The following is a 14,917-nucleotide window of genomic DNA, read 5'->3' on the forward strand; positions in this document are numbered from 1 at the left end:
AATAATTAAAGCAGCAAAAAATGAGTAAAATCGTATAGTGTGAAAGGAGCTTGGGTAGCATCCACCTACCGAACAGTTTCCGACCCGCGGTCCTGATGGTTGCTGGATCCATACACGTCAAACTTGAAATTAAATTAAACACTTTTTTTATTTAGCCTACACAGGTAAAGTTAGGACACTTTCTTACACCTTAACACTTTGGCACCATGGCACTTACACATTTCATCCATGGTATTCTCCGTGCCAAGAAGCTTGACCTTGACCGGGATGCGGTGTAGGTCTTAAGAATCTGAATGCCATAAATTTTGCGAGCCCTGAGGGCTTAGGTTACATGTTGGCTGACTTGAAGTAAAGTGACAAACAATCCCAGGTATGTGTCTAACAGAGTAGAGGGGGTTTTTATTGGGGTTTTATTGGTAGATTCAGGAGGCTCACAATACCATATGTGTGTGTGTACAACGGCCCTCTGTGTGTGTAAAAACTGTTTCCCTCCTCTCCCTGAAAAAACTACAGTCCGTCATGGTAGTCATAAGAGCTGAAATATCATAAACACAATGTTTACAAGGTCTAAAACTATATTTTCTTTTTAGAAATATACGGTTGACCTTTGAGAATGGAATTTTAAAAAATACTATGGCGAACCACAGTAGATTGTGGACCAAAGTTTAAGACTATGAATTATATAGTTTATGTTTGTACTTTAAAGCGTTAAATATTGAATGTAATGGTAAAAAATATAATCGTCAGTTCGGATAGTATGCACCCATGAAATATTTCAAAACTATGTTTTTACTTTTTTACATCTACAGTAGTTTTCAATAAAGCTATTTATTTAATGTTCCATATAATGTTTATTTTCTATATAACTAATTTGTACATATAGTGTCCAAATTCATTTACTATACTCCTTTTTGTACATGTATTTCGAAACTTTGCATTGCAGTTTGAACACAAAGGTAGTTTCAAGTCCTACGTGACATTCTTGGGTCACGTGGCCATCGAGTTATGGTTCCAGCGATATGTTTACAGTCATTCCTCATAAGACCTATTGTGATTGATAAGCCACAATGGTTGAACATTAAGTACCAGGTGTTTTATGCACAGTTAGTCACAAGTGAGTGAGAAGGCTACACCGTGATCATGGAGAACTGGAAGTTCTTTGTTGGTCTTGTTGTTTTTTATACGTTTACTTTCATTATTATGCAACTGTTGGGCCCTATAGGTAAGGTAGTTCATATATTTTTCTTGAACTGTTGATTTATAATTATTTTACTATCTCGATGAAGTCAATTTTAGAGTATTATCTCAATTCTTTAAGATATTTGGTGGAGAAATCTTGTAGTTTGATTAGTAGTGAGCTATTAAAATCGATACATTTAAAGAAAACCATAAACTGAGCTAGTTTCATAACAGTAGTATTTGACACGGTTATGTAACCTCCAAATTTCTAAATTCCGCAAATCAAACTAGAAATATTTCTTCTTAAAATAGTTAGATTGTAGAAATGGTTTTTAACGTAATTCATTGCGCTTTACTATATATGTTGGTTAAAAGACTTCTCTTTAGTTAAATTAGTTAATTTAGTTAAATTAGTCTCTTTAGTTAGTCTTTAGTTCAACTGAGCTGGATTTTCGTAATTATTCATTATAGCCACGCATTTTAATGAAATCCGTGTTACGGCTAACTAGTTATCATTTACAGTCTTAAGTTTTTTAGAAAATTCCTCATTGAAAAGTGGTTTTTACTGAGGTATTCATGTCAAATTGTAGGTGGTTGGCATTAAATTGCAACATCTAATCTTGAGGTTGGAATTCATTTTCAAACTAACTTATAGAACTATGTCTTACCTGAATATTTGCATTTGTTGATATTTTTATGGTTGTGTTTATGAGTTATAAATGTTCAATTGGCTATCTAGCAAGTGGAAAATGTGATTAAAATAATTGATATTAAGAAATCATATCATCATGCAATAGTTGCAGCACACGATCAACCTAAAGAGGAGTGTTTCAAAGTCTCACTTAATATAAATGTTAATGCCTACTACATCAATCAACTGGAAAATATAATCAGATAATACATATTCTTGTAAATTATAAATTAAGGATCATTCATGATACTTTTAAATCATTAAGCAGCAAAATAACCAAAGGTGTTACTTAATAGTCAGTTTACTTTGTTTATGAGCACTACAAAATATTGAATATAAGAGAATTCTCTGATTAATGTTGAATAAGTTATTTATTCAATACAAGAAATTTGTCAAGCTCAATTTGGTCGATTTGAAATAAAATGGCAAGACAACCATTTAAGTAAAATGAAATAATGAACTCACATCTAATCAAACATTAGGGTCTTTGCAAGAAGAGGACAGTCACATTTTTGTTCCACGGCTGTTAAGTTAGGTTAGGTCAGGTTTAGTTTAGCTTACTTTAGGTTTTGATAATAAGAAAAAAGTTAAAAATAAAAAAAAATGATCTAGTATGATTTGCCAACGAAACGGAACTGAAAACAATACAGCTTTTTTTCGTACTCCTTTTCAAGGGAAGATTTTGTAAAATGCACACGTTATGAAATCATTATTATCTCAAATTAACCAGAATAAGCTATCTTAAACTAACCACTGCAGCGCACTGAAAAATAGTTATGACTCTCTCCTTGAGTACACCCAATGAATTCCCCGATTCTTGATTTCTCTTTTGATTGGATACATAAATAATAATGTTAATATTTAAAACATTTTGTGGTACTTCAGGCATTTTAAAATATGAAATTTTTGTTATAAAATATATCATTTTTATGGTTCAGATAGCACTGACATCAATAGTTAGATTGTTTAAAGTTATCTACAGCCAAATAAACTATTATTATTTCATTTTTGAAAATGATTCAAAACAACTAAAGCTTTTCAATTTGTCATATATAATCCTGCTATCCTCAGGAATTTTGTTACTAGAAAAATCGTGTTTTTAATTTGGTATATAATTTGTTCAGTTTCTACATGTCCAACAAGTTTACAAATTAATGTAAACAAAACCAATTAATAATATGACAGACAGCAGGATCAACGATAATAACTCTATGAATTGATGTACTTGGATGTATTCTTTTACGGTCCTTATTAGTAAAATATTCAAATACTCAAAGATATATTAGTCATGTCTGGGTAGCCTTTAATTATAGTGTTCGCCTTCGAATATGAAGAACGCTGGTTCGACCCAGATGCCATTTTTCATTGGGCTATGCATTAATGATGCTATCCCAATAAATCTAAAACCCCATACATATTTCAAAAGACAAATTCTATTAAATACTGGTTTGTATATTAGAATTAAAGCTTAACACCTGCCTAAAAAAATTATCCAAACTTCAAATTATGCAGATCATTTAAATAACACCAATCATATTTATTTTAAAATAGACGAAAACCTACAAATTGTCGATAGACGCAACAACAGAAGCAAAATAACAGCATTAGAAAATGTCGAAATTTACAAAGCAGCAAAATCCGTTGGCAACAACGTTTTAAATGACACACTAAATACCCAGGCCAACGCACTGTTTGATACAATAATTAGAGTAAACCAGGAATCAGCTGATCGACACGTCACGTGGCCTTGAACTGGACACTGCAATGCCACTATGCCAGTCACCGACCAAATGCGTGCACGCACCGTGACGGTTGAGCAAATAAATGTTACGTCTTTTTACATGTGTTCTGTGTTTTCTATTTTAAATCTCTGACGAACCTGAGAAGAGGATAAACCTGATGATGTGGCAGATGCTACGAAACATGTACTGTAGTTTGTTTACCAACATCAAACAAGGATATTGTAAGGTAACAAAATCATTTGATTAAAACTTAACGTTTTCCAGGTAACAACTTGGAGTATGAAAGAGATGCGTTGATGACTGCTAAACCTGGTAATGCTCCTGCTTTGATGTCCTGTCCTGCCAGTGATGAGACGAGTGCTGAAACAGTTTCTACCACAAACTCTACAAGAGGCATGCTTAACGTTGACGTCACTGAAAATTATGAGCTTGCTGCCCGAGAGTCTACAACAAATGCCGAACCTTTGAATTCCAACAATAACTTCAAAAATGACAGCAAAACTGACCCTACCCTTATCTTTGCCACTACCAGCTCTGCATGTGGAATGCTTTATGTTCAAAAAACTGAAAATCATAAGCCTACTGACAACCACTCTACGAGCATTGTCAAACCTTTGGACTCCGACAATGACTCCAACATTGATTCCGACAATGATTCCGACATTTACTGTGATACAGTTTCTATTTTAACTTTCAACACCACTAACTCTTCAAGTGAAATGCTTTATTTTGACGTTACTGAACATTATGAGCCTACTGCGAACATTTCTACGATCCTTGGACCCTTGGACTCCGAAAATGACTCTGACAATGATTCCAATATTTACTGTGATCCGGTTCCTATTTTAACTTTTGCCACCACCAACTCTTCAAGTGAAATGCTTTATTTTGACGTCACTGAACATTATGAGCCTACTGCCAACATTTCTACGATCCTTCGACCCCTGGACTCCGAAAATGACTCTGACAATGATTCCAATATTTATCGTGATCCGGTTCCTATTTTAACTTTTGCCACCACCAACTGTTCAAGTGGAATGCTTTATGTTGACGTAACTGAAAATGACGAACCTACTGCCAACACCTCTACGATCATTGTGAAACCTTTGGAGTCCGACAATGACTCCGACAGTTACAGTGATACGGTTCCTACTTTAACCTTTACCAATACCAACTTTAACAGTGAAATGCCCTACGTTGACATCACTAAAAATAATGAGGCTACTGACAAAAAATCTACAACAAATGCCAAACCTTTGAACTTCAGTAATTACCCCAAAGATCCCAGTGATACGGTTCCTAACCTTTTATTTACCACTACCAGTTCTGGATGTGAAATTCCTTATATTGACGACGATGAAAATGAGGAGTCTTCTGCCGACACCTCTACGATCACTGCTGAACTTTTAGACCCCAACGATGTCAGTGATACCGTTCTTGCTCTTATATTTGCCACTACCTGGGCCACTACAAGGGGCATGCTATATGTTGACGTCACTGGAAATGATGAGCCTGCTGCTAGAGCGTCTAAGATTACTCCTGAATCATTGTACCCGAGCAATGACTGTGATACGGTTCCTACTCTTATCCTTGCCACTACCACTTCAACAAGTGAAACGTCTTGTGTTGACGTTACCAAAAATGACGAGCCTACTGCCAATGCATCTACTATTACTGCCCAACATTTGGACTCCAACAATGCCAGTGATGTGGTTTCTACTCTTCATTTGACCACTTCCAACTCTGCAAGTGAAATGCCTTGTGTTGACGTCATAGAAAATGATGAGTCTACTGCAAGAGCCTCTGCGATTACCGAAACTTTCGACTCCGACAAGGAATGTGATATGCTGCTTAATCCATCACTTGACACATCCAACCAAAAACAACATTCAAGTGAAACTTGTTATAAACATATCAACAACAATAACAACCCTGCTTCCACAACTCCTACAAACACTTTGGACTTCAACAACAAAAGGGTATCGGAAGACACAAGGGGGCGTATGTTTGACAGTTTTCCTTATATATTTGAATGTTTTATACAAGATAGAGAAGTCATAGAGTTGTTTATTTTGATAGCTATTATATCTGTTATCGATTTAATTATAGAAATATTATGTGAGTCAAATGGGAGCATGAATTCTTAAACAATTAGTAATTTCTTCATGGGATGTCTATAAAAGATATATACAGTATACAGACACTTTGGATGCAATGATGTTTTTGAACTGATGGATCTCATGGAGTTTGAGTTTTTGAATTTTAATTAATTAATAGCTTTAGCCCTTTAAATATGCTCATTTTACGTCTAGGTGAAGAATGTGGCATTAAAATAATTAATAAATACACTTTAAATTATCTAAGTTATAGTGAAAAGCAGATGTTTAATTAGTTAGATTGCAATAATTTATAATTCAAATGTAATGTATCTTTTTCTTTCAATGGAAGGCATATTCCGAATTTTCAGATTCAGGTTTGAAATATTGAAAATAGTTTTCTAATAAATTATATCTCATATTACGTCACTATTTCAACGTTGTTGGTACATTGCATACAAAAGAATTGCGTCAGAAGAAAGTGGGTTGAATATACCTGACATACCGTGAAGCTAAGACTTTAAATATCTAAAGACTGGCCCAGGATTAGTGTTAAAAAATAAAAGGTGAATATCAATTTGTATTTATCAACGTATGTAACTGTATATTTCAATTGGCTTCTTTATATAATTTTGTATAAATTTTGGTACAAATAAAGGCAGTGTTTAGGGGGAAAAGCGAGTAGCCTACAATACGGGTGTAGTGGCCAAAAACTATAACAACAACAACGTTATTCTTAGTTTGTTGGCTACTTATCACTAACGAAAAAAATTTCTGAGACATATTTCGAGAAAACTCGAAATATACCTCCACATTTCTCTAGTAAATTGTGCATAATTTTAATTTAGTGATAAGTAGCCATCAAACCAAGAATAACATTGATAATGCCATCACGAAAAAAAGATACCGGAATTAATTAACGGCAACAATATTATTACTTGCTACTTACTACTTATCTTTTAAGTAGATTATTTATTGTTTCTAAATATATATGTTAATATTTCACAACATTCTCGTATTAATCTTACAAACGAATATTTAAGGGTTTTCTTTGTACTTGTATTTTATAAAATTGCATAGGTATATTACAAGTTAGCATGGTCAAATTTAATTTTGTAATTTTATATTGTATAAAATAAATAATATAGGATACGTTGTGTTTTGTTAGCTTTGCCTAGTATTTTATATTAGGCGAATACTTTGATAAAGTTTTGTCAATAACCTTTGATGGTTGTTATAGCGTTTTGAAAATGTTAGAAACAGAATACTTTTAACAGTTATAAATACTTAATATTTACAATGGTATAGAATTTGTCTATATCGAATCATCTTTTGTGTTATGTAAAACTTTTAACGTGTCACTATGAATTCATAAAGTAGTACGATTTTATCTTATAGATTTGAAAACTCAACTATTCCAAAGAAATGGGGTTTTTATTTTTACAAGAGAAATTACGTCCAAACAAAAACAAATGAAAAGCATACGTATCTGATAAAGTAACCTACAATATTGTTGCACGTACACTACACAAAGTAAGATAAGAAGGTGTTAAGACAACGATCCTGTACATTATCTCAGCATATGCCGTGTTTCAGGGCTTTGCATACAAATCCCAAGTGATTGTTAAGTTTCTTGTGTAAGGAAGTTTCAAAACTCAACATTTATCTCTGGAGACTTATCTTCATGCCTGGTGCTTACTGCAGCTTAAGTTTAATAATCGAGAAACATTGCAGTGTTCAGTGCTTGTATGTAAACCGTTTTATGGAAATAAACAATGATTGGTGACGATATAATTGAAGTGAGCCACGTTTGCTGAATTTGGGATTATAAATTATAAAAACAATTCTCATTATTTTACAATATTGTAAATCGGAAGCTAAAATTTACATTAACTCTTACATTGGTGGAACCTATGGAAACATTTTCCAGAATTTCAAAAGTTCCAGAATTAGTTACTTTTCAAAACGTTTACACATTCAACTCGGAACTTGCACATTGTCAAGTGTAATCAGACAAAAAATTACAACAAAAAACCTGTCATAATTTACAAAGCTGCAATCATAATTAGATTGGTACTTCGTTAGAAGGAATCAGCGACAGAGAACCACTTAAATTTAGCAGCTGATTTACTATTGGCTTCTAAAAAGTCAAGTATCAATTGAGTTTGGTGTTTTATAACTGACCTTGGCTTAAAGTATTATCAACTGTTTGATAGTTGAATCGTTAAGTTGAACATGGTAAACTGGTGCATTTATCAACAATCGTAAATGTTGAAATTCTTTATATTTGTTGTTGCTTGAGTTAGCGATTTAATTTACCTAAAAACCGTCAGTAAATCAATACTTATATTTACTTACTTATTCTGATGGTAGTTTTTCCCCAGAACATTTACATAAAGAATGAAATACTTATTTGAAATTTAACTGAAAAAATAAGGTTGTTCTTTCGATTCAGCTAGACTATTCATTCAATGTGAAGTTAATTGAGTTAATTTAATTAGCGATTAAATTTAGTTTGGAGTAAATTAGTCAACACGGGCCCAAGAAAGTTGATATTATAAAAGTGTTATTTTATATGGAATATTGCTAAATTTTACAATAATATAAATGAAAGCAATGATTTTATTGTATTGATTTATTGTTATTGATTGTTTATATTCATCATATGAGTATTCACCTACTAAAACAGACTTAATAATAAAAAAGTCGTAGCTTGAGCAATTTTACAACCCTACGTAAGCTGTTTATGAAGGTGTAAACTGTAGCTATCCCAGATAATGCAGGGGAGTTTAGTCTTTAGCTAAAAGCTGTCCTTTATACAAGCTATAACAATGTAAGGCTTTTAACATGTTGTTCATCTTGTCGGGCTTGTACCGCGTTCAATGAGTAACCAACTCCACATAGGCACTTCATGGAACTGAAGCTACATTGACATAGTATCGTTATTCATTACTGCTACAACCTTATCTTATCTCACTCAAAATGGGTGGCCGTGGTCCCTAGCATCGAGAAAATAATATCCCTAGACGCTTCATTCAGTGTTGGATTTTGGCACTTGCTTATTGGATGTTCCAAGTGACCATCCATGTTCAGACACTTGATGCTTTACACCAATTCATCCTGTCCATTACACCCAAATCTTAAAGGATGGACTAAGTAGAAACATGGTGTAACCACACTCTTTACCCTGTTTACTTGTTACACCCTCCTCAACATGAACAGCACCTACATATTCAATTCTTATACTATTTGAAACAAATTATAACTCAGGCCTATCATAACACCGACCACATTGTATCATATTTTACCATGGGTCGTTCTAGATTAAAAATAGATGAACTATCGATTGAAGATTGTTATTTATAGCTCAACCTGTCAAGGTTAAGTTTCTCTAAGCGGTAGTTTGTGTCAAACACTATCTATTTGTTCAATATAATTTATTAGATTAATTTGTATGCTGTTTATTGATTACTAAAAAACCATAATTCTATATATTATTTTGCTAGTGAATCATTTCAGACATAACCTGGTGAAAACATATAAATATGGCGTAGTATGAAGTTATTATAAATATTACGATGTTTACGGCAATAACATGTTCATAGTAAGCTAGACGGCCAGTATTAAATGGCATAATACTACTTTTGTCACCCTAATAATCAAGAATAAAAAAAAAACATTTATAATTGCTGTGTCAAATCAAATGACATTAGAAGTGTGGTAAACGAGAAGTTTTAATTGTCCTTGTTGTGGACTGTATAAAAAAGGGAAGAGATATTATATTATGACCAGCTTTAGAGACACACGAGATTTAAATAGGAAAGAAATATAAATTGGTACCTTCCTTTTTACTGGAGCGTTCTCTATAGACTGTTGACGAACGGAGTCTTGGTGATAGCTGGCCAGCTTTCGCGTACGCGACCAGTAGTTACACCAAGAACAGTTTATATACAGTTTTTAACTTTTCACGGTTCACTTTTTATTAGGTGTGTCACAAATAGATACATGATAATAAGTTCAATTTATATGCCACAAATAGAGTAGGGGAAATATACATTAATATAATAAATAAGAAAAAAAAATGGCGAGAACATGATGCCGGGTTGAAGAGTACATGGGGAATGGTGAGAATCGCCAGACATCACGTGACATGCAAGGGTCAGAACAAAATATGAATGAAGTATGGATTCACCTAGATTGCGTAGATGCTTAAATACGGAACAGCAAGTCATTTAAGAGGACTAAAAATAATCAAATGTCTTAGTTAACACACTAAAGACAGAGTACTCATTCAACAAGTCAACAACGGTGCAGTTGCAGCCAGTTGAGCAGTGTTCAGGTCAACTGTTGACACAACTTCCATTAACGCAAGTAAAATTTTTATACAATTTAGTAGATATGTTCAACATGTACATAATATCTAATAATATAAAATACGCACCTATGTGGCGTCCTTATTAACAATCATCAAATAATTGATAATTGTTAAATTGATAATTTATTAGTTTTATACGCCTACAATGATTCCTCTTAGTACTACGTATGCATTGAAACACGGGTTTAAAATATGTTTGCTATAACTAAGATGTATCTGTTAGTATTATTAGCTCTTAGAGAAAATATAGTCTGTTTGGTTATCATTTGAAATAAAAATACTGAAACAATTATTTACTATGAAATGTTTTGAATTTTCACCGTACTAACTCTGATATTAAATTTTATCATTATAACTCACCTGATTTAAGATAATAATGTTTTTATAAAATGCATAGGTTTTTCTGCTGATTCTTAAAAATTTTATATTATTTTTATTATTTATTGACACTGTTCAACACTATTTAACATGTTGTATTCAAAATTAATAAAGGATATTATGATTGTGACACGTATTTTAGATGATCAGCAAATCAAATGATGAGGTTAAATTTCCCGCACCCTGATCACTATGGACGACAATTAATCTTTTAAAATCTAATGTATTTACCTAAATAGGAACAGCCCAGCAATCTAATTGAATCCTATACAGTTCAACACGTAAGTGCAAGAAGCTACAAAAGTAACCCTGTAAGATGAAGGTGGTGATGTAGACCACTTTGCATATCTACATCAATCCTGCAACTCAACAGAAATTGCCACCTCGCTCGACATGATTGCTAGTTTCCCCATACGAACATGCGATACATCAAGAACGCAAAATTGTTTTCAGACCCTTTTTTAGAACGTAAAGTGTATTGGAAGTTCTATTTATACTAACCACTTACCTAGACAGAGAAAACTTTGATTGTGGTTAATTTATAGTTTGATCCATACCGATTACGTTACCATTTTAAAATGTCGGTATTTTACTAAAACAGCTGGTACAAAAAAACATTTTAGACATTTTGAAACATTTTTTTCACTATTATTTTATGCGTTATACAATATGCGGACATGCGTTATACAGTATCAAAGATAAGTCCAATATATTAAAGTTCGTGTCTAGTCATGATTTGAGTATCTAGCAGGTATTAGCTAAAGTTTAAATGTGGGTATAATTTATAGCTGATTAAATGAGTATTACTTGCATACATATCAGAAAGTTGTGGGTTCTATCTGAAGAAAGGTTGGAAGTTTTGATGGTTTGGAACTGGAACCAGCTGTCCATCATCATTGGGAGTTTTATAAATATTCCGTGCTAAGAAACAGCTGATTTTAGTATATAACAAAATTACACACATCAACCCCCCCCCCCCTACATTCTACACTGATATTGCACTCATTTCAGGTTAAAATACATACGAATGTTCATCGCGGATATAAAAATTATTAAGCTGACAGTGACTCAGATTCAACATGTTTTTCTATCAAACGCAACCTATGTTCAACATTTAAAATGCACATGTATGGAAAGATAAGTACGGTATCATTTGTCTTTACAGTTTATACAAACTGTCGTTGATTTAATAGGTCGAATCTTACTTAAAAAGCTAATAGCAAACCTTAGCATAAATAGTTTACTTGGACAATGCATACTGTTTGAGATTATGAAAACACCATGGTGTGTCTTATTCAGAATAAAATCCCCATAATAGTAAACCGTATTAATTGTGTTACGGTTAGGAGCAATATGGTCCTAAACCATATTAGGAAGCAGGGATGCTAATGTATGAAATTTCTGTCCCTAAACTCTTAACTTTTAATTTGGGTCTCATTAAAAAAACACGCTGTATAATAAGGGTATTTAACATAACATATCAGCAAAAAATAAAATAATTTAACAGGGTATTGGTATATGAATCAATAAACTATAATCACAACAAAGAGTAATGGACTGTTAAGGGTTGCATATGAATAGTTGGAACTACCTTAATAAACAAAATTATAACATCTAAACTTATTACTGGGTATTTGATGTACAACGTTAAATGCAGTGTTAAATGTAAAATTGGCATTTAACTATAATAAATACAGTACGTAACACAACCAAGTTACTAATGTCACAGCTTACAAGCCCAATGTTGTTCACAATACGCCAGGGTGCCAAGACATTGTAGTAACTGCGACAGTAACTGTTAACAGTTAGAGCTAGTCTAATGGAGTTCGTACAACAATATAATGCCTTAAACTGTATTTGAAGCAGTGCGAGGAAAAATACAGGATCTAGTAAACTTTTAGCCAATGAAATAAAAAAACGAATTATTAAATTTATCCGGTAATTTCTAGAAACAAAGACTACAATATAATAATAGAAATACAGTTATAATACGACAAATGTAATGATATTAGGCTACCATCCGAGCTATAAACGAGTTATTATCTTAAATTGGTTATTTTTATCCTAAGTCTACCTTAGTCTCAATAACAGGAGAGAAATTTATTTTTTGAGTCCTTAAAAATTTTCAAATTGCATTCCATAAAATACATACACCTATGTTGATAAATGTTAAATCAAAGTGAAATCTTTTCGATATGATAATTTAAGCTAAAGACCTAAGCAAACTTTACTGTGAAAACATTAATTGCTTCTTATGTTAAGAAACATATTCATTAAAGATATTATGGGATATAGTAATTTATATTTATTGTCAAAAGAACATTCTCAAAATTTAATCAAACCGCACAAGCCTATTTACTTTTCATGAAATTTTTTTGTGTATATCCTAAATACAACAAAACAAAGTATCACATTACCCAAGAACTGGGAACCACTGGAAATCATCGCATAGTACAAATCATGAATATTAGAACAGAAACGGTGTGTTCGTTTGGTCATGAACATTAATGACAAATTATGTCACTGGTGCAAATCATATACTAAAAATCGTAGCAGCTCGTTTGGAGGTTTTTTTAACGTAAATTCTAATTAATAATACACATATGTATACTTCCGTGTTAGTGATTTCATTTGTTCATGACGTTTCTGTTCTGATATTCGTGGTACAAACCACACAATTAAAAATTAAGTTAATACATTATCAATTTAATCGGTGCAAATAATTAGTTTTTTTATAATTACAGCAAAATACTGCCCCTTTTCTGTTAATATATCCACCATGTTTATTAAATCCCAGTATGGCGGGAGTGAAAATGTAAAACGTAAAGCAATCTTCAGTGTTACGTGATAAATTGAAACTGTCAAATAATAAATCCATCCGAGCTCAGAGACCGCGTTATAATGCCCAGTCAGCAGACTGGCTTCATCATTCATTACAACAGGTTGCAGCCATACAGCATGTCACTACAGTATTATGTTTTAGCTTGAGTCATCTCATGTACAATTTTTTACCTTCATCACCAAGTATATGAAATCTTTGCAAAGTTATAAATTCTATAAAGTCTGGTAAAAAGTTTAGAAACATTTTTGGAGTAGACCATTATGTACATTTGAAATAAAAAACGAATTATTGTTTAGTTATGAATACATACTTTTTTGAACCACAGCATTCCCTTTGCAATGGGGGAGGACACAGTTTGATAAAATTTGCTTCTTCAAATTTACGGTATACTATAGTGTTACACATCTACCATAGTCATAATGTTCCACCACTTCACCTAAACAATAGAGAAAAATTAAAAATTCGCAAAATATCACAAATTATTCATGAAATTAAAAACATAAACATAGCTGTAAACAATCCTACTTTGACAGTTCTCATTGCGTATCACAGTTTTTTGTTGCTGCTTAGTTCAAATTAGCTGTTCTCATAAATGCAAAAAATATTGTGCTGCACCCTGTTGATAAATCTTATAACTTTTCAATGTCATTGCATACCGTAGAACCAACTGTTTTAGTTGAAACAGCTGACTAAATTCTTTAATTCCCTTTAAATATGAATACTGATAAGGTTAACATGGGAAACTGCAGAGCCACAGGGGCGGAGCCCGAAAGAATCTTTGAGATAAGAATATGCCTATAATATATGTTAATAGGGAATGTAAGCAATCATTCCAATTTCAGCCCAATCTGCCCAGTAGGTAATGCGTGATTTAACTTCAAACAAACAAACATACAAACAAAAAAACACACAAACTTTCACATTTATAATATTAGTAAGATCACATGTTCTATATGTGTTTATATTCATGTTATATACATTTATTGAACAGTTGTCTTACGTAGAATAGAAGTAAAATTTTATGTTAAACTAGATTCTTGCTTTTTATTAGACAATGTCAGTAAATGCACACTAGGAAAACATTTTTACCCAACGAAATAGTTCACCTAGTTTAAACATTTAAACAACCACTATCACAATCACTATTGGCTTGCAGTGATAGTGAATGTATTTGCTTGATAATCTTTTGTTGATCGTAAAATGTAAAGACACAACCTCTGGTAGAAACATGAGTTACAACGAGGCACGTTCTTTGAAATTACCTTCAAACAAGGGTTTAAGTGTGACATATTGTGACACAAATAATATTTAATGCTTGTTTAAGAAATTCCACTTCATGAATACGTTTTAGAAGGTTCTACGTGACACTTTGAGGGAAATTGGATGGAGGGAGATGTTGTAAATCATATTTCACAAAAAGTGTTTTCTTTAAGATTTTTCTTTACTAATGTCCATGTTTGTCGCATGTATAAAAATGTATTCTGAATTTTTATGATAGTTAAATACTTGTTTGAAAAGTACTAATTTCCGTTTAGATATACATTAGTTAAAACCAATGGAGGTATACTCATTAGTGTAATAGCAGTCTTATATACTGATAGCTTTCTAGTTTTA

General features: G+C 32.5%; 1 protein-coding gene across 1 annotated transcript in view; it reads left to right on the forward strand.

The window, feature by feature from the left end:
• Positions 1-14,917, forward strand: part of LOC129000390 (clumping factor A-like) — an 85,216-nt gene that overhangs the window by 29,397 nt on the left and 40,902 nt on the right. The window contains exon 2 of the mRNA XM_054427357.1: positions 3,877-5,613. Coding sequence (XP_054283332.1) covers positions 3,877-5,613 — 1,737 coding nt within the window. The remainder of the gene's footprint in view (positions 1-3,876; positions 5,614-14,917) is intronic.

This window comes from Macrosteles quadrilineatus, unplaced genomic scaffold (genome assembly GCF_028750875.1).
Source record: "Macrosteles quadrilineatus isolate MER2022 unplaced genomic scaffold, UCM_ALF_1.0 Scaffold_1__1_contigs__length_201487025, whole genome shotgun sequence".
NCBI lineage: Eukaryota > Metazoa > Arthropoda > Insecta > Hemiptera > Cicadellidae > Macrosteles > Macrosteles quadrilineatus.